General features: G+C 40.6%; 1 protein-coding gene across 7 annotated transcripts in view; it reads right to left on the minus strand.

Moving 5' to 3' along the window:
- Nucleotides 1-12,579: 12,579 nt before the first annotated feature.
- The window catches only part of LOC126249039 (PHD finger protein 23A-like), a 49,097-nt gene continuing 41,770 nt past the window's right edge, over nt 12,580-19,906 (minus strand). For 4 of the 7 annotated variants that reach the window (XM_049950664.1, XM_049950659.1, XM_049950660.1 and 1 more), the window contains one exon: nt 12,580-18,299. In XM_049950664.1, coding sequence (XP_049806621.1) covers nt 18,073-18,299 — 227 coding nt within the window. In that variant the 3' untranslated portion in view covers nt 12,580-18,072. The remainder of the gene's footprint in view (nt 18,300-19,906) is intronic. The other 3 variants (XR_007545593.1, XR_007545591.1, XR_007545592.1) reach the window with 2 other exon arrangements.

Consider the following 19,906-nt stretch of genomic DNA (forward strand, 5'->3'; position numbering starts at 1 on the left):
GCATGTTTCCAGTCACCATCACCTTCACAACCTAGGGCCAGGTGAGAAAGCAGCACCTTTTCCTGACCAATGCATCGCAGATTCCTCCACCACTGTCATGATCAGCTCTCAGTGCAGTCTTGGGGACGATAAGAATAATGGTGACAGAGGCTGCGGAATAGTGTACCAGTCTGAAGTGCACTGTCTGACAACAGATAAGATGATATCTAGATGTACGAGACTCCAGTAGGCATGTTAGAACTGGACTTTAATGCGTGACAACATTCCATTTGGATGAAATGGTGAACATATCACAGTCTAATTATTTTTTCAAAGATGATGCAACTGAAACATGTATTATTTTACAGGTTGACTGGTATGGAAAACTGACTATCAATCAGAGGGAAACTGGGTGCCGCCCAATATAGCCATAGTATTCCAGTTTGTAAACATATCCTGTAGGATGAATCTGTACGAGGATCACTTTCCAAAGCATCTTACAGCTAGTCATGCACTGTGCAGGTTTCAATCTGTCCTGTCTATTGTTTGTTTTGTTTTAGGGTGCAAAAACAACTAAGGTCATACAAGCCCATGTCAGAACATTAGAACACTAATACGAAAAGGAGCTAAAAATGACTATATGTTAAGCCCAATCGATGGAAGGAAAAAGCGCTAAGAACAAGGACTTCCTCATAGAGGAAGATCCACAAAATACACTGTAGAGACAATGGAGGTTCCGAACTAAAGATTAAATGTCCTTTGTCATATTCCTACGACGAATAGAAAGTAAAATGCGGTCAACAGCCCGCGTGTTGTTTGCTAAAACGGCTGATAACTCAGATGGCAAACATACATTAGAACATAAGTGGTTAAGAAAAGGGCATTTGATCAAGAAATGGTGACCCATCAAATGGTGATGACAATGAGCACAAAGTGGTGGGGGCAACTTAGCAAATGGCGATGACTGATACCACAGTGACCAATATGTAACTTTGCTAAAATACTCTCCTCACAGCAAGATCAGGTCGGCCAAGCCATTGGGGGAGGTTTAATTCCCCAGAGATTGCTCCCATGAAGGGAAGACCAGTGGTGATGCCAAAGCGACGCCACCTGTTGACAGAAGGCAACACGGAGATCGTCACAAGGAATGGAAAAACTAGTGGGCTGAGGTAGGAGGACTGCAGCCTTGGCAATAGCCTCATTTCCGATCAGACTGATGTGACCAGGGACCCATATAAACATCACAGTGGCTCCCTCAAGAGTGAGCAAGTGGGACCTTTCTTAGACCTACTGCACTAAAGGATGGGCTGTGTACAGCACACAGAGGTTCTGAATGGCACAGAGAAGATCGGAGCGGATGACACAATTGAAAAGCCTTTGTTACTGGATGTACTATGTGGCCTGATTGAGGATGAATAGCTCTCCTGTAAACACTGAGCAATGTTCCGGAAGCTGATACTGAAAATCGTCGGTGCCAATGATGAAGGCACACCTGACATCATGGTCAGTCTGAGAGCCATAAGTGTACACAAAGGTACTATCAGGAAGTTCTGAACAAAGGTCAAGAAACTTACAGCGTTAGATCAAATCTGGAGTAGATGCCTTTGGAAGTGAGTGAAGTCCAAGGTGAACACAGGTTGCTACATGCAGCCAAGGAGGTGACAGGTTCACAACCATTGTGAAAGTGACACGTAGAGTGAAGTTAAACTGCTGGAATAATAGCCTAAAGTGAACTCCAAGGGGTTACAGAAATGGGACGCACCCCATACTGGCAGTCAAAGGAGTCATTGAAGGAGGAGGAATAGGATGGGTGGCCGGACATGGCAGACAAACAGCATGCGTATTGCTGAGTAGAACTTCACGTCAGTTTGACAGTGGTAGTTTGGCAGTTTCTGTATGGATACTTTCAACCAGGCTACTGTAAAAGGCACCAGTGGCCAAAAGGACTCTACGATGGTGGATTGTTTTTAATAGGCATAAGCTGGATGGACATGCAGATACATAAACAAAATACCCATAGTCTAGCTTCAAACGGACAAGAGATCAGTACAAATGGAGGAGGGTGGTCTGATCTGCTCCCCAGAAAGTACCACTTAGGACACATAGGAGACTGAGTGACTGGGTACAGCAGGCAGGCAGGCAGGCAGGCAGGCAGGCAAGAGATGTGAGAGGACCAAGAAAGTTTCCAATCAAGCACAAGCCCCAGGAATTTCGTAGTTTCAGTGAACGGAAGAGCAACAGACCGGAGATGTAAAGATGTTGTAGGAAACCCACTGTGGCACCAGAAATTCATACAACTGGTTTTGTCAATGGTAAAATGAAAGTCATTGTCGATGCTCCATAAGTAAAGATAATCGACACATCGCTGAAGACGCCGCTCAAGGAGACAAGTCTGTAGGGAACTGCAATAAATTACAAAATCTTCAACAAAAAGGGCAGCCAGAAATGCATGGAAGGAGACAGGCCATAACAGGGTTAAGGGAGGATGTAACGGGTTTTGGTCCAAAAAATAGATTTTCAAAAATATTATTTTCTTGATCTACACAGTTTAATCTATGTTGTGTGTGAATTTTATTGTGATAGCAGCTTTAGAAATGTCTTTAAATTGTTAAACTGATTAACTCGGCACTGGTGGCCAGTCCCACCTTTTTCCGACATTTGGGAAACTGCTTGCTTCAGCGGAAGTTTTGTAAGTGTGAAAGCTATTTTCTTTCGATATCTTTGACTGACATCTATATCTCTTGCTGAAATCTGTATCTTCACCTGAAAACTTTCTTGCATGTGGTTTATTTACATTTTGACAATACTAACACACAATGGTCGGTGGAAGGTTGAATTCGCAAACCTTTACGTGGAAATCAAGATTTATGCATAATGGGTGGTGGCAAAAACTGTGTTTAGGAAACGGATATTTTAGGGAAGTCTGTTAACCAACAAAAAAGAGGAAACAGCTCGAAATGAATAACATAAGCTTTCAGCTACAGCATCAAAACTTGGAACAGGAGAATTGTACAGGTGGGTGGATGATGATGATGATATGGATTCCACTGGACTCAGACTTATTGATTTACAGCCTCTCGGCCAGGCTATAAAGTTTCATGTTCATGAGTTGGCTGTAAAAATATGGAATGCATGATTGTTGTTGAACAAAGAAGAGTGGGAATAGCTTGTGATTTTAAATTAATTTGTAATTCATGTGACTACAAATTTTCATTTTCCTCTTCCGAAAAAACTGACACTGGTGCCTATAAAAGCAATTTTAGGTTAGCATATGCTCTGATAGGCCTTGGACAGGGCAGGGAAGGAGGTAATTTATTGTGTGGTTTTCTGAACATGCCTCCACCTTGTGCAAGGTTTGATAAAATAAATAAAGAAATGTCTGATGCTGTATGTGATACTGCCAAAGTTTCTATGAAGAAAGCAGTGGAGGAATTGGTGGAAATAAACCAAAAAGAAATAGATCCTGGTGTAGATACTCATGACAGTGAATCTCCTATAAAAGTTACTGACTTGTGTGTGTCTGTAGGTGGGACCTGGATGAAAATGGGCCACACTTCTCTATATGGAGTTGCGTCCGTTATTGGTATTGACTCAGGTAAAGTTTTAGATGTAGAAATTATGTCTAAATACTGCCACCACTGTGCAGTAGCATGCTCTAAAAATTATAGTGGCTCAAGTGGGGGCATGGAGGCTGCTGCAGTTGTGAGGTGTTCTCCAGATCTTAGGACCAATATTGTGTTCGATATACTAAATACCTTTTGTTCAAAGCTACAACAGATAAAAATCCATACAATAAAACAATAGAAAAGTTGGAATGTGTTAGCCACATCCAAAAGAGGCTTGGTGGTAAGCTTCGATGCTTGCTGAAAGAGAAGAAAGATGAGGATGGAAAACCACTAGGAGGAAGAGGGAGGCTTACCCTGAAAGAAACTGGTTCTCTTCAGTTATTTTATGGGAGAGCTATCAGGAAAAACACACACAATTTAGAGGCAATGAGGTGTGCTGTGTGGGCAATATTTTTCCACAAACTATCCACTGATCAAACCCCAATGCGCAATCTGTGTCCGAAAGACAATTGGTGTAAGTTTAACAACAGAAATGAGACGTATTCACATAAACACTCATTACCAGAATCTTAGGAATGCAATTAAGCCCACATTCAGCTTTCTTGCAAACCCTGATTTATTGAGGAAGTTTCTTCACAGAAAGACACAAAATGCAAATGAAAGCCTCAATGATTTAATTTGGATTAGATGCTCAAAAAGGACATTCTGTGGACTTGAAGTACGCAAAATAGGTGTCTATGATGCAGTTTTATGTGACAATAGTGGAAATAATGGGCGAATTGAACTTCTGAAGAGAGATGGTATACAGCCTGGTGTGTTTACAACAAAAGCATTTTACACCATCGACGGGAGCAAGGTCAACAAAGCTAACAGATTATGTCTTACCTGCAAATACAGGCTAGGCAGATTTGAAGAAGAGAAACCTGGAAGATGAGGAGTATCAGTATGGAGGACTTTAAAATTAAGGTAAGCTTATTACATGTAGAAGTATGAGAAGAAAAGCTTTGAACCTCATTTTCTCTGTTTTACATTTTTAACACTATTAGAAGCCTTTTCTCAAAAAGTATAATACGCTAATGCTATGAAATTTTCAGGAACTGTTCGCAGTGTGTTGCTGTTTCCCTGAAACTAAAAAATATGAGATTCTGCAATTACATTCTGATTTTTAGATGATTGTATGTAGAAAAAAAAAGTTAATTTTGGATGTGCAAAATTAAAAACTCTGTCAATGATACAATTTGTACCATGAATTAGTAACTTTAGTTCAGTGGTCTTATAACCTTCTCAGGACACTACAACAAAATTTTCAGATTAATTGCATGCTTAGAATTTGAGCTATGGCTTTTTATAAAAAAAGACAATAAAAAAATTAAAAATTTGAATTTCTGGCAAAATATTAATCCTGCATATTTTATTATCTTTTTCCCTTGAAACACAGCTCCTTTGTTTTACACATGCAAAATTTTAGATTTGTACATTAATAAATATAGCTGTAATGATTTTTTAAATAAATGTTTACATTTTGTGTTACAGCCCCCCATAATGGCTATAGCAAAGAGGATAACACTGAGGACAGAGCCCTGAGGCATCCCGTTTTCCTGGATAAAGATGTCCGACAAGGCATGACCCACACATCTCTTGAAAACTCTGTCTTTTACAAATTTCTGAAGGAAACGCGGATAGGTGGCCTCTGAAGTCCCATGTGTAGAGAGTACGGAGTATACCAGTCCTCCAGCAGATGTCGTAGGCTTTCTACAAATCAAAACACATTGCCACAGTCTGGTATTTCTGCAGAAAACTGTTCATGACATGGGTTGACAAAGTGACGAGATGGTCAACTACAGAATGACGTGCTCGAAATCCACTGTGCAGTGAGTGGTAAATTGCAAGACTCGAGCCACCATACCAGCCAGGCATGAATCGTATGCTCCACCACCTTGCAAACACAGCTGGTAAGAGAAACGGGGCAGTAACTAAAAGGAAGGTGTTTGTTCTTAGTGGGCTTAGGTATGGGTATGACAGTGGCTTCATGCCAGCATCTGGTAAACGTGCCCTCTGCCCAGATCTGATTGTACATATGAAGGTGAAAGTGCTTGCCCACAAGAGAAAGGTGCTGCAACATCTGAATGTGAACATTGTACAGCCCTGGGGCAGAAGATCAGGATGAAGTGATAGCATGCTCTATCTCCCTCACAGTAAAAGTGGTTGTAGCATTCATGATTCACATGTTGGTGATGGAGAGAGTCTAGGTAATATTCGGTGGAGCTCAAAATCTCCACAAAATAGCGGCCTAAGGTGTTGGAGAGAGCAATGGCGTCCACAATGAAATCGTCTGCTATAGTCAGGCCGGAAATCAGGGAATGGGCCTTGGTCCCCGAAAGCCACCAGACGTTGGCCCACATGATGGATGAGGGAGTGGAACAGTTCATAGAACTAGCAAATTAAATCCAGATACCTTGAAGAATGTGACGACACTGTGCACGCAACTGTTTATAACAAATACAGTTTGCCATTGTAGGATGATGGTTAAAAACTGCAAACAGCACATCTCCATGCAAGAATTGCATTGCGGCACACCTCAGCACACCAAGGGACTGGGACATGGCATGGTAAAAAAGAAATGCAAGGAATGGGTTGTTCTGCAGCATACCTGGGCATCACAACTGGGGAAATGTTGTTCAGCGAAGGTCACCAGGGGGGAAAAAAGCCTCTAATTAGGTTTACATGTAGGTGCGGTAGGAGTCAGCAAATGGATAGCACACGGGAAATGATTGTTCGAGTGTGTGTCAGAGAGAACAGAACACTCGAGACGACAGGCAACCTGAGCAATGCAGAACGAGAGGTCCAAATGGGAATAGGTGTGCTTGGAGTCCGAAAGGAATGTGGGTGCTCCAGTTTTAACGCAGATGAGATTAAGTCGAATGAGAAGGTCAGCCAAGAGGGCACTTCTCGGACAGGTTCTGGAGGAGCCCCACAGGGGGTGGTCTGCATTAAAGTCACTGAGCAACAAAAAGGAGTGAGGGAGTTGCCCAATAAGCTGGAGGAAGTCTGCCCTTGTTATACCAAATGACGGAGGGATGTAGACATTACAAGGAGAAAAGGTGAAGCAAAGAAGGAAAAAGTGGAATGCAACAGCTTGTAACTGGGTCTTCAGCGAGAGGGTTTGACTACAGATGTCATCCCAAATGAGCAGCACAACTCTCCCATGAAATGGAATGCCCTCCTCTGGGGGAAGATCAAAGCAAACCAGAAAGAAATGAGAGGGGTCAAAGTGGTCGTGAAGAGACAATTTTGTTTCGTACAGGCAGAAAACATGTAGACGCTGCAATTCCAAGAGCAGTTGTAATTCCTCCTTGTCAGATCTAAGGCTGTAAACATCTCATTGGAGGAGAGTCAAGACATGGAAAGTGGAGTTGGGGAAAAAATGAAATTTTGTCACTTCGGCAAATGCAGAGTGCCAACCTTCGAAGACTCACTGCTACAGGGTGCAGAGGCTGTAGGATCCTGTTCCATTAGATCTACAGAGCCATAGGCATTATCTCTGGGCTGGCCTGCAGATTCCAGGGCAGAAAAACAGTTGGCGGTGCGCAATGGCGAAAAGGAAGTTGACCAGGTGAGCGTATCATGTGGAGACACCATTGAAGAGGATCTCCGAGTCAGAGAAGGAGAAGACCGTTTGTCTTTCTTTGATTTTTACTAGCCTTTGTGGTTGGCAGATGAAGACTCAGAAGTTTCTTGGCAAGAGGGATGTAAGAAGTCTTCGCAGGAGTGTTCCTTTCGTCCCTTCCGGCCTGCTGGTTGGGATTTCACTGTCCGGGGTGAAGAATTGGTGGTTTGGTGCACAGCTGGAAGAGGAAGAGATGGGTATGCTACTGTGATACTGGTCGCTTTGATAACTGCAGTGCTGAATTTGAGGTCGCAAGTCTGCATGGCCATGTCCTTCGTGGAATGAAGCACCGCAAGAATGATACTTTAAGTGCCACGTAGTAAAACACTGGGCTTTCGACTAGCCAAAAACTTGCGCGAGCAACAGCGTAAGGTACTTTTTCCTTCACCCAGATCTCCTGGACAGCCCACTCATCAAGATACACGGGACGATTTCTGGATGAGGCAGTGTGGTCTCCATTACAATTAATGCAGCAGGGTGAAGGAGGCAGGCAATCACCCTCGCAAGCATCCCTGCCACAAGTAACACATTTAGCAGTGTTTTTACAGGTCATCTGTGTGTGGTTATAATGTTGACACTGGTAGCAACGTATCAGGTTTGGAATGTATAGTTGGACTGTGGTGACTTCATAGCCTGCTTTGATTTTCAGTGGAAGCACTACTCAATCAAAAGTGAGGAAGAGTGTGCATAGGAACTAAGGTGCCATCAACTTTTTTTCATTACACAATGTACTGCAGTTATGTCCTGATCGGAGAGGTAAGTTTGGATTTCTCCCTTGGTCAGACCATCAAGCAGCTGGGTGTAAACAACAACACGCGAAGAATTCAGTGTTCGAAGGGTCTCAACATGAACAGGATAGCCATAGAGGAAGCTCTAAGCAGTTGTTGGACTTGAAAATCACTATTGGTTTCCAAAAGCAAAATCCCATTATGTAGATGACAGCAAGATTTCAGAGGGCCAACAATTGCATCAACACCTTTCTGAATAATAAACGGATTAACTGTAGAAAAGGACTGACCGTCTTCAGCACATGATACCATAAGGAACCAAGGTGTGATTGGGAGAGTCTTTGAATCTGTAGCCTATTCCATTTACGTTTAGTAGATGGAGACTGAGATGAAGGTGAGTGGCTCATTGTGAGAAAATTCCCCATGATTGACAGTGTCTCTAATGGTGCACTCCTTTAAAATGATTGGGGGGGGGGGGGGGGGGGACACCTCGGAGTGTGGCGCACCTGCCTTAACCGATTGTTCACACCTCCCGAACTTCTGACAGAGAAACCAGTTAGCAATTTGGGAAGTTCACAGGTCAAGGCAATCACCCCTTCCTGGGCTTGGCCTACACCAGAGGGTACATGCGAGCCCTACCTATCAACCCAGGGCTGGGAATTACACATTACGTGTCAAACGCTTAGACCAGTCTTCAAGGAGTGCACAGGGAGGAAGAAGAAGCATAGAGGAACCTCAAACGCTGAACTGGGTGAATGGTGTGATGGAGAACAAAGAGGGAAAGAAAAGACAGATGAGGGGCTGTTCTGAAGTCGAGCTATTAAAACTTCATAACACATTCCGAGAAATATCCCAGAGAAGTTCCCCAATGTGGCGGAAAAAGCACAGCAGAAGTATTGATATGCAGCACAGAAAAGGAAGAGGTGCTGCAAAGGCTGGGGCCCCTGTAGTAGCCAAGCACAGTTTGTCCATTCTATGTCAAGTGCTGTCTCATACAGGCCACGGAATATCCCGCTGGGCTCGTGAGCCGAATGCAGCCTGCCAGCAAGTTAGTACAGCTGGCCCGACTGCGAGCCTGTCAGCTCACCCGCCCACTGTGCTGTGCCCTCCACCTACAAATTCAATTTTCCAGCTTATTGCCTGTGCTGCAAGTCACCTTTTATCTGCCATGTTCTGAACCTGACTGGGTGAAAATGCTATACGATTCCTTGTACCAGTATGTATCAACAGTTTCTTACATAGCAGTTATCAGGGATTCCACCCATCAACAATTCACTGTCTGTAATCCCATCAATGTATGCTTGATTTTGTTTATTTGGAAATTAAGAAGTATAATTAATGTGAAGAATCTGTCTAGAATGAAGTTGTTATGTATTTGTTAATGCTCTGATATATACTATCCTGATCATTAAAAAACACCAATGTAGACACCATAAAAAACGGGGGGGGGGGGGGGGGGGGTGTAAAGAATGTATAAACTGCCATTAAAGGAAGTATCAAATGAATTCAAGTAGTCATTGAAACTGCTGCCAACCAGCCCCTGCTTATTTAATGAAACAATACTAAAGGAGGATATGTTAGAGGATTTTCATACACACGCAGAAGCAAAGTCAACAAAGGCCACAGGTGTACGACTAACCTGATAGGCTGGCGATGCTTGCACTGAAGCATGCAGGAATGTAAGGCTAGTCGTACGGAAACTGAGTGGACAATCTTGCTGTTGTAAAGTAGCACTGACAAGGCGAAATGACTGACTGCCATGATCAGATGGCCTGTAGTGAAGCTGCGTTTCCTGAGACTGTAGGATGAAAGATGAAAATTCAGTAATGCGGTGCATAGAATTGCAAATGTGTTCCATTAGAGGAAGAGAGATGTGTTGAGTAAGTTCCATGCTATACTCCGCACTTCAGTCAAAAAACATACAAATTTCGTCTAGTGCAAACAAACTGGTTGTACTCTAGTTTATTCACCTCCACCATGAGAAAACATAACATGTACTCTGTTAAATGAAAGCTAGGCACAGAGCAATGTTACTGCTATGTTCCTGCAGCCATAAAGTGCACTATTTTGGTCATGGCAACTTGCATTTATGGACTAACAGTGATTTGTATTGCTTATCGTTCATTTCTGTAACTTTGAGGATTATTGTAAATTTAGTGTAATAATCAGAATTTAGACAATGCACTTCATACTCCTATCAGGTTTGCTTGAATTGTCATCATAGACACTGTAACAGTTCGAGAGAGAGAGAGAGAGAGAGAGAGAGAGAGAGAGAGAGAGAGAGAGGGGGGGGGGGGGGGAAGTGTGTGTGTGTCAAGGTAATTGTTAAACACACTAAACAGTGATTTTTATACACAGAACAGCAATGTATCGAATTTTTTCTTAACAATTATGTCCCAGCACAACCTACCCTGCAACACTCTTGCAAGCTTTTCAGACTGTTTCTGACCACCCTGTATATATATATATACATATATATGTATATCTAAAAACAAAGATGATGTGACTTACCAAATGAAAGTGCTGGCAGGTCGACAGACACACAAACGAACACAAACATACACACAAAATTCAAGCTTTCGCAACAAACTGTTGTTGCATCAGGAAAGAGGGAAGGAGAGGGAAAGACGAAAGGATGTGGGTTTTAAGGGAGAGGGTAAGGAGTCATTCCAATCCCGGGAGCGGATGTGTGGATGGATATGTGTGTGTGTGCGAGTGTATACCTGTCCTTTTTCCCCCTAAGGTAAGTCTTTCCGCTCCCGGGATTGGAATGACTTCTTACCCTCTCCCTTAAAACCCACATCCTTTCGTCTTTCCCTCTCCTTCCCTCTTTCCTGATGAGGCAACAGTTTGTTGCGAAAGCTTGAATTTTGTGTGTATGTTTGTGTGTCTATCGACCTACCAGCGCTTTCGTTTGGTAAGTCACATCATCTTTGTTTTTAGATATATTTTTCCCACGTGGGATGTTTCCCAATTATATTACACACACACACACACACACACACACACACACACACACACACACACTGCTGACCGATCAGTCGTCGTATTGGCATATAACACTCATCATTCCCAATGGTAGCATATGTAGCAGACGATGCTGCAAGTTCTCGGTTACACTTGGAAACTTTTGTATTTGCTCTCCCCTTTCTACATGAGACAAATCCACTTTTACCCAATGACAGACTCAAATGACTAGTTTTCTGTTAAATGGGCAGCAGCAGACTCCAGATTCAACCCCGTGCACACAGACGGCAAATTCATAAATGATGCCCTAAAACTCACTGGTGAGTTTAAACCAAGTATACTGAGCTCTTTTCTTATCTGGACTGTACAGTCTTCTGATCCAGCTGGGCGGACGTGTACCAGATGAACCTGGCTGCAAGACACAAATGAAACCTGCGCAACTGTCAGCAATCGTTTGCAGAAAAGAATGCTCATTAAAAGTGTATTGGCAGACGAAATGACCACAAGAGAAAACTGGCCTGACCATGCATCAATAATACGTGATGACCAGCCACAGGCTGTGTCTTAAGGGTAAAAAACGTTTTAATAAAACATTAACTTTTTGTTCTCTTAATTTACTTAACCTCCATAAAATATGAAATAAATGCAATAACAAGAAAAATTGTGATATGAGCAAATCTGTCAATACATGGTTGCTTCCCAGCCTCTCAACTATGCCACCCTACTACGAAGATATATAGACTAACGGGGCAGTATTTGTCACTGTTGTTCCACCCTTGACTCTACCTCATGTCAACTGGATTTTCTTATGTCTGTTGTCCTACAAGTGCCATGTCAGTTTTCTTTAGATATCAGAGGCAGCAGTCTAATCCTGAGTGTCAAATAATTGCTAATTCTTCAATACCTGTGTGCTTCACACACCCTAATGTGATTGGCTCCTACTTAACATCGCTAGTAGTTAAAATTTCAGCTCTAGCTAGCTAACTTCGTGTGCTATGAAGTGTCCATCAGTTTGATCACTTTTACCAATATTCACGAGCTGCTGTAGTGTTCGAGATCATGGATCAGAATTACTCCTGTTACGTCCCAAGTAACCCTCCGCAACAGAAGACATAGCCAGAGGCATAAGGACAAAACAAGATACTACATGTTGTTGCTAGGTGTGTGTGTGTGTGTGTGTGTGTGTGTGTGTGTGTGTTTTTCCTTCTTCTTCAAGAGGTCATGAATGTACATGTGCACCTGAAATGCATTTGTATGTCACAGAACTGTTCTGTTTGCATCACTTGTCTTGGCAGATAAGGATTTCTTTTATGCTGATAACAACTACAGAATGCTACTCACCACATAGGGTGCAGTGTTGAGTTGAATTTATGCAATGGAAATCCTTGTGAGAGACTTTACAAATACACTGTAGAAGTCCACAAAATAATCTGCAACAGTCGTCCAACCCAGTGAACCAATTAATGCATTGAACCAGAGAGACCATGCATTTAATATGAAAGTCAGGAATAACTTCATACAAAGGTCCCACTGTAGTTGTTTTCAGTTAATTCAAAGACAAATATGGCACCTACATTTGTCACTGGTCCAGAAACATGCTCATATAGTTTTTGTATATCTGTATTACTGTTTAAGTAACCAGGTTCAGGAAAAGAAACTGATGTTAACAAAATTTTACAGCAAAATAGTCTGCATTTTATAGTGGAAACTATGTACATTGTCAGAACAGTCATCATCCACTCTGGAGTGCAGAATGAATACAATGTGACATTCATGAGTAATATAAAATAACATTCATGGAAAATTATAATAAAATACATTTTAAAACACATCTAATTGTATTAATAATAATCATCTGAAGTTAAGAATTTTATTTTTACAACCATAAAATGAAATTTAAAACATCATGATCAGAATTTTAAAACCAACTGAGATCACTTTGTATATACATATTTATATGAGTGAGTACACTAAAATGCTGGGAAATAGTACACACACACACACACACACACACACACACACACACACACACACACACACACACACACACACACACACAAATAAAATAAAATTTGAAGAACTACTGCAATAAATAATCTTTTCTTCACTACTAAAATGTTTAATGAGCTGTTGAATTTATGCAAATTATGAATTAATAGGTAAACCGGCCCTTGCATCATAGTGCACCCCTTTATAAACTACAAAGATTGTACTCCATTATTTATGCTTTTATTGCCTTTGTTTTGAACTAATACTTTTAGCATTTTCCATCTCCTATAAATAGTTTCCATCATTAAGTCTCTTATAAAAATCAAATTACATCAACAAGCAGGATGTAGGTTGCTTATGACAGCTTTCTTCTCATTCATAGTCAGTATGAAAATTGTTATGTACTACAAAATTTACTCAAACTGGAAATTTAATAGAACACCAGATCTAATAAAACATTTTGATATACACTTCATATTAGATAAAAATAACCGGCATTTAATGGCAGTATTTTATTATTTATCTACTTAGCACTAACACACTTAAAAAAATCTGATGAAACCAAGTCTTTCCCTCAAGATTTCATCACTCAAATATACACTTTTCCCAACTCATACCATCTATCAGTACAGAGTGCTTGCTTAATCGTCACATTTATTTTGTTTGGAGATCTTCCCATTTCACACCTCTTCCCTTCACCCAGATAATTTCCCACAGTGGTTTCTTTTCATTTTTTTCACAGTTCCCTGCAGAAGTAATCCCCAATGTCAATATTACACATCCTCCTTCCAATTCCAATTCAGTGAAACCAATAAATATATCTAAGTCAACAGCCTCTCAAGTCTTCCAATTTGCTGTTCTGATTAATTTTAATTATGCCGTTTACTAAATATTGTTGTTCAGTGTTTAGCATGCCATCAAAAGTGTGATTGTTACAGATTATCCATAGACAAAGGCAGACAATGTCCTTAAAATAGTCCTCAATTTACAGTAACACTTATACTAGCGGGTACTTACTACCAGCGGACATCTGTGGTTGATTAGTACTGTCTCTTCCTACCTACAAAGAGATCCCTGAATACCTTGCTGGAGTATCATCACTTTAGGTAAATTGCAGTGTGGAGATTTGCTTATCTATGACTAAAGTGGTTCAGTAACAAATTAGTCTTTGAGGGATGCCTGGATGCCACGATACCTAAACAACTTGGACGAACAACACTGGTATTAGAGTGAAGAACTTCCACCTGCCTGCAGATTGGCTGGATGGATTGACTGATGGGGTTAGTGTGTCAATCCGGGAATATTGCCCAGAGTGGAAAGACACGAAAGACAAATTCCAATGGACTCGACTATATCCGAGACTCAAGAAGAGGGTAGGGTTGGGTTGTTTGGGGAAGGAGACCAGACAGCGAGGCCATCGGTCTCATTGGATTAGGGAAGGATGGGGAAGGAAGTCGGCCGTGTCCTTTGAAAGGAACCATCCCGGCATTCGCCTGGAGCGATTTAGGGAAATCACGGAAAACCTAAATCAGGGTGGCTGGGCGCGGGATTGAACCGTCATCCTCCCGAATGCGAGTCCAGTGTCTAACCACTGCGCCACCTCACTCGGTAGACTCAAGAAGACCAAGAGACTGAAATCTGCAGAAGTGAGACAGGGGTGAAAGTGTGAAGGTGTGAGTTGCCTCACCTAGAAAGTGCCTGCAGATTGTTTCCTGATCATCCATCATTTTGCAATTAGGGAAAAGTTTCATTCAATTTGTTTGTAATCAAGGATTATTTACTTATATCCAGTTTTAACTCTTATGTAACTGGCTGTAACAGTATCAGAAGCAGGGAACTATCACATCAGTAGAAGATTACAATAGTTGATAAGACGTTCCCCCAACCTTCATATAAGGTATAAATTTTACAATCTCACATTTTTGTAACTGTAAATAGTAACAAAGCTTAGTGATCCAGAAATATTTTGTGTGCTTCGTATCTTTGCTGTAGTACATATCCTGTCTGAAACTGACAAGCATTTGCAACACTATTCCTGGAATCCATTATTTGTCACCTTGCAGATGTATATCTGTTGTCAAAATAGACCACATGTATCACTAACAAGGAAACATTCCCAACTTTACTTCATATTTTAAGGAGAAAAGAAGCACACTTGCAAGGTGTCAGCTCCAGGAATTGCTCCTATGCCAAAAATTCGGACCATAATTCTTATAGTACGCAATTATGACCTTCTGAAAGTGTAGCTTTTGAACTTTCACATGCACTGCCCCGCTGCAACTGCCTAATGGCCGAGCGCGAAGTACTGTACAGCGCAGAGGTTTGTAAAATACTGTTCTGACATTGGTAACATGCTTGTTCTCCATGTAGAAGCGCACTGTTTCTCACCTGTAGCTGGTGCCCGAGATCTCTTTTCTTCGAATATTTTTATGTTGCCATTCACAAATGTAGTAGTAAATGAATGAAATAGTGTGTCATTAAAGAAGCAGGATAGACTATCACTGTTGCGCATTATTTTCTTTGGATTTTAAGCCTGGTTCTGTTAAAGTGAAGTACATTTTCAGAAGATGCACTATTCTTAAATACGATTGTCATGATTAAATTGTGAAACAAATATCATTCAATTCATAATAATTCTTCAGTTGTTTAGCTTTATACCTTCTGACTTTGAGGTGTGTATATAGCTACAGTATATCAAGCCAAGAATACTGTTAAAATAATATTGGGCGTATATGTGCGAGAGGTTGAAATTACGTACTATTTTTCATGTAGAACATGTTCTTGAAAAGAAAAAACACTGGGCAGCTGTGTCCACCTGCCCTCTCCTCTTCCCTTCCCTTCCCTTCCCTTCCCTTCCCTTCAACATACCATGACTAGTAGGGCTCTCGGGTTGTCACTCCACTGTACAGTACTTCGCACTCAGGCATTAGGCGGCTGTAGTGGGATGGAGCAAGTGACAAGTAGTACACGCAAAAGTTTAAAAGCAATACAGAGTGAAAACAACAATGCTGGTAGGCAATGCATCACATCAGATACAATTTAAATTCCAAGGTAGGTGTTGCTCCACGTTTTAATATCAGTTTATACTTAAAGAGTACTTGCATAATTCATAGTTTTTATGATCTGCAGTGGCATGTCTAAGCAAACACTCAACAGCATTCAACAGGAGTCTACACTATTTATGACACTCAATGCTATGAATTACACATACTTAAATATCTGGCAAATATAGTACGAAGTTTAGCATTTTCTACAGCATTATTTTTTCAGGGCCACAACTTTGTTAAAGTTTCGAGAACATACCTTCACCGAAGAGTCAAGCAGTATATTGCTCCCTCCTATGTATATCTCGCGAAGAGACCATGAGGATAAAATCAGAGAGATTAGAGCCCACACAGAAGCATACCGACAATCCTTCTTTCCACGAACGATACGAGACTGGAATAGAAGGGAGAACCGATAGAGGTACTCAGGATACTCTCCGCCCCACACCGTCAGGTGGCTTGCGGAGTATGGATGTAGGTGTAGATCTGAGTGAAGTATAAGTGAAATACAACAGAACTAATTTTCTAATCAGACACTCAATGTCCAGAGCACACAATAGTTTTGAAATCGTGCAGAGATTGGCCATTGTCTCTAGCAGAAAACTGCAACAGCCACACGGGTTTAGAGTCGGATTTTTTTGTTCTATTGACACTACATGGCCCCATGTTGCAGTTAGGCAAGAAATAAATCATGAGTACCTTTGGCAGGCATGTTCAGAAAACTGCAGTTTACGTAGAGATCATTGCTTTTATGGCTTAGTTTAGAGAAAACTACCCGAGTGAAACCTGCTCTAGAATTTATATTTTTCCTTCTCCACTGATTATTTTGATTTTTCATACAGAAAAAAAAGTTGTTCCCGACAATTTACTTCTCTATTTTTACTTCTGCAGTTTCTCTGTGTAACTACAGCTGCAAATATATGACAATCAACTGTAGAGTGAATCATCTTTACACATCATGTCAAATCAATTACTGTCAAGAGTACATACCTGCCTGCCTAGCACATTTCAACCTCTCTTTGACATAAGGTGCAGCATAATTTATTAATTTTGAGCCTAACTTATTAATTTTGCTATACACACACTAGACTGTTTCGCTTCCAATCTCTCTGAACTGGCCAAAATACCACTGTGAGGTTTTACTAACATTTCAGCACACTTTTTAGTAATGTAATAACAAATATAATGACTGCAGTACTTCATTTCCTGTTTAATCTATGGTGCTCCTGTCCACTCAGACCCCATTTCAAGTATCTTTCTCAATCTCCTCACATTGATCTTTCCCATTATTTTCAGGTATACACATATGTAAATTAATGCATGTCATTTTCACAGCTTTTAGCACCCTGTAAAACAAATAATAATACCATTTGCAACTAACTGACATGTCATTACTTTCCAGATACAACAACAGTACCGAAAATACATATACACATGCACTACACTGAGCAAATGATCTGGTCCAATGTTAAAAAAGTTTATAATTACTATAGCCTACTACTAGCATAGAAAAAATTTGCACTTCAGTTCTTCCAGAAAACAAAGTAACTGGTGCATCACTTCAGTAAGCAGCTGTTATAAATAGTCTCACAGTTTTTTAAAATCCCAGGACATGATTTTTATTCAGATAGCAACAGGGCTGGTATAAATATGTTAACCTCTTTACTAAAAGGTGATCCTTATAATAGTACAAAAACAACAACTGCAACAATAACAAGAACAATGACAACATTGTTACACAGCCAGATTTCAAATAAAGGTTTCTGTTTCCTTTTATTGCTACATTAAGTGATCATGATTCTTGTCATTCCAGTCACTTGAAAGACCTAATTGGTAATGGCCTAGACGAAAAATAACTTTTATGATCAGCACTTTTACCATCTGCTTACAAAATCACCAAGCTGACATAAGTTTCCAAGCCAGCTTGGAAAGGGACCTCAAATTTGTGGAAACCATTTAATTCTTGTAACTATTACAAGTAATTTGTACCTCACTTAATCCATATAAACACACACACACACACACACACACACACACACAAAGCTGCAAAACAAGAAGTCCCTGTCGAGCAATTGTAACTCGAGGTTTTCCAAGTCTTTATTATAACCCTGTTCTTTATTTATTTATTTTTTTCACTTATGTCTCGATAAAGTTGTACGTGATTGCTCCGAGTCACCACTATTCTTGTTCTTTTTATTCTTCTTACACTTTGTACAGAAAAATTCTTCTGGAATATTTGACTTCTTAATCTTCACACAAGATAGATGCATCCATGTAAGGCACTTTGAACACTCTATCATAGGTCTGCCTGCATAAGGTCTCCTACAGAAGCATGTTATCAGCCCATAGGAGCTTTTGTCTGAAACAAAATCAATATTTTCTTTATTAACACTCAGTACTCTGCAACCAACACAGAAGCTAGCAGAAAGCTTTAATGAAAAGTGTGGCAGTATAGTAATAACTGACTTCTGAGCTTGGGCAATCACTATTAGAGCAAAATATTGATAACCAATTAATTTTACAGACAAAGACAACAATTATTAAAACTAGCAAAGCTTCATAACAAATCTTACAAGCTCTGCAATTCAAATAAAAAAGAATTTAGTTTTAAGAGAATGAAGGCTTTCTTGGAAAATTTCAATTATTGAGTCTTTTGAGGTTATCAGTCTATCGGACAAACAATGCTGTTACTTGGTTGATACTCCAAAATGGTTTCATCAAAATTTAATTTATTTCAGTGTGCCTACAGTTGCTAATTTTTCAACATCACTGCTACAAACATTAGGTGTTCTGTTTAATCTAAATCAAATCTTCATTTCTGCATTTTGATTTGCCTTTGAGGTAGTACTATACCGTATTTACTCGAATCTAAGCCGTATTTTTTTTCCAGTTTTTGTAATCCAAAAAACCGCCTGCAGCTTAGAATTGAGTGCAAAGTAAGCGGAAGTTCTGAAAAATGTTGGTAGGTGCCGCCACAACTAACTTTTGGCATCAAATATATGTAGCACTACATAGGCATACTTTGCAGGCACATAGATAAATACTGGCGCCAAAACTTCTGCATCAAAAGAAAGAGAGAGAGAGAGAGAGAGAGAGAGAGAGAGAGAGAGAGAGAGAGAGAGAGAGTGGTGGTGGTGGTGGTGGTGGTGGTGGTGGTGGTGGTGGGGGGGGGGGGGCGAGCTTTTTTCTCCATGCCGAGTTTCGACCACTGCATTTTCATACATTATCCAACGAAGTAAATAGAAATTCTGTATTGTTCATCTTTGAATGTAGCAGTCTTTCAAATATTCATTGAAACAAAAGTAAATTTCTTTGCACAAAAATATCATCAATGCACAAGACTTAATGATTTATGCACGAGTTGATACTCTGGGGCTCATTAAGATTTCACGTAGCGGCACCAATTGCTTTTTGGAATTTTGTGAAGTGCTTGTTGGTGTTAGTGAACCATAATGAAGCGCTTCCATTATAGTGCCAAATTCAAGAGGGGAGTTATTTCTTTTGTGGAACAAAGTTCTAATCGTGCTGCAGGTCTGTGGTACGGGATTGATGAGAACAATGTCAGGCGATGGCGACTGCAGAGAGGCAAATTAATTGAATGTTGAAGTAGCAGGAAAGCATTTAGTAGGCCAAAGTGTGGCCGATATCATGCACCAGAAGTGATTTTAAATGAATTTGTTAAGGAACAGCGTCAGAAATTCCTGCCTGTGAAAGCCGAAATTTTAAAAATTAAGGCACGTGAAATTGCTAGAGAGCAAAAAATCGAAAATTTTAAGGCTAGTCGCAGCTGGATTGATCTGTTTATGAAGTGCTGGGGTCTTTCACTTCAGAGGCGAACTTCAGATGTACAGAAGCTGCTGAAAAATTATTAAGAAAAACTTGTGGAATTTCAGCACTTCATAATTAGGCGGCGCACAGAAATGCAATACCTTCTTGGTCAGATAGGAAATGCTGACCAAACTCCTG

The sequence above is a fragment of the Schistocerca nitens genome, chromosome 3 (assembly GCF_023898315.1).
Source record: "Schistocerca nitens isolate TAMUIC-IGC-003100 chromosome 3, iqSchNite1.1, whole genome shotgun sequence".
Taxonomy (NCBI): Eukaryota; Metazoa; Arthropoda; class Insecta; order Orthoptera; family Acrididae; genus Schistocerca; species Schistocerca nitens.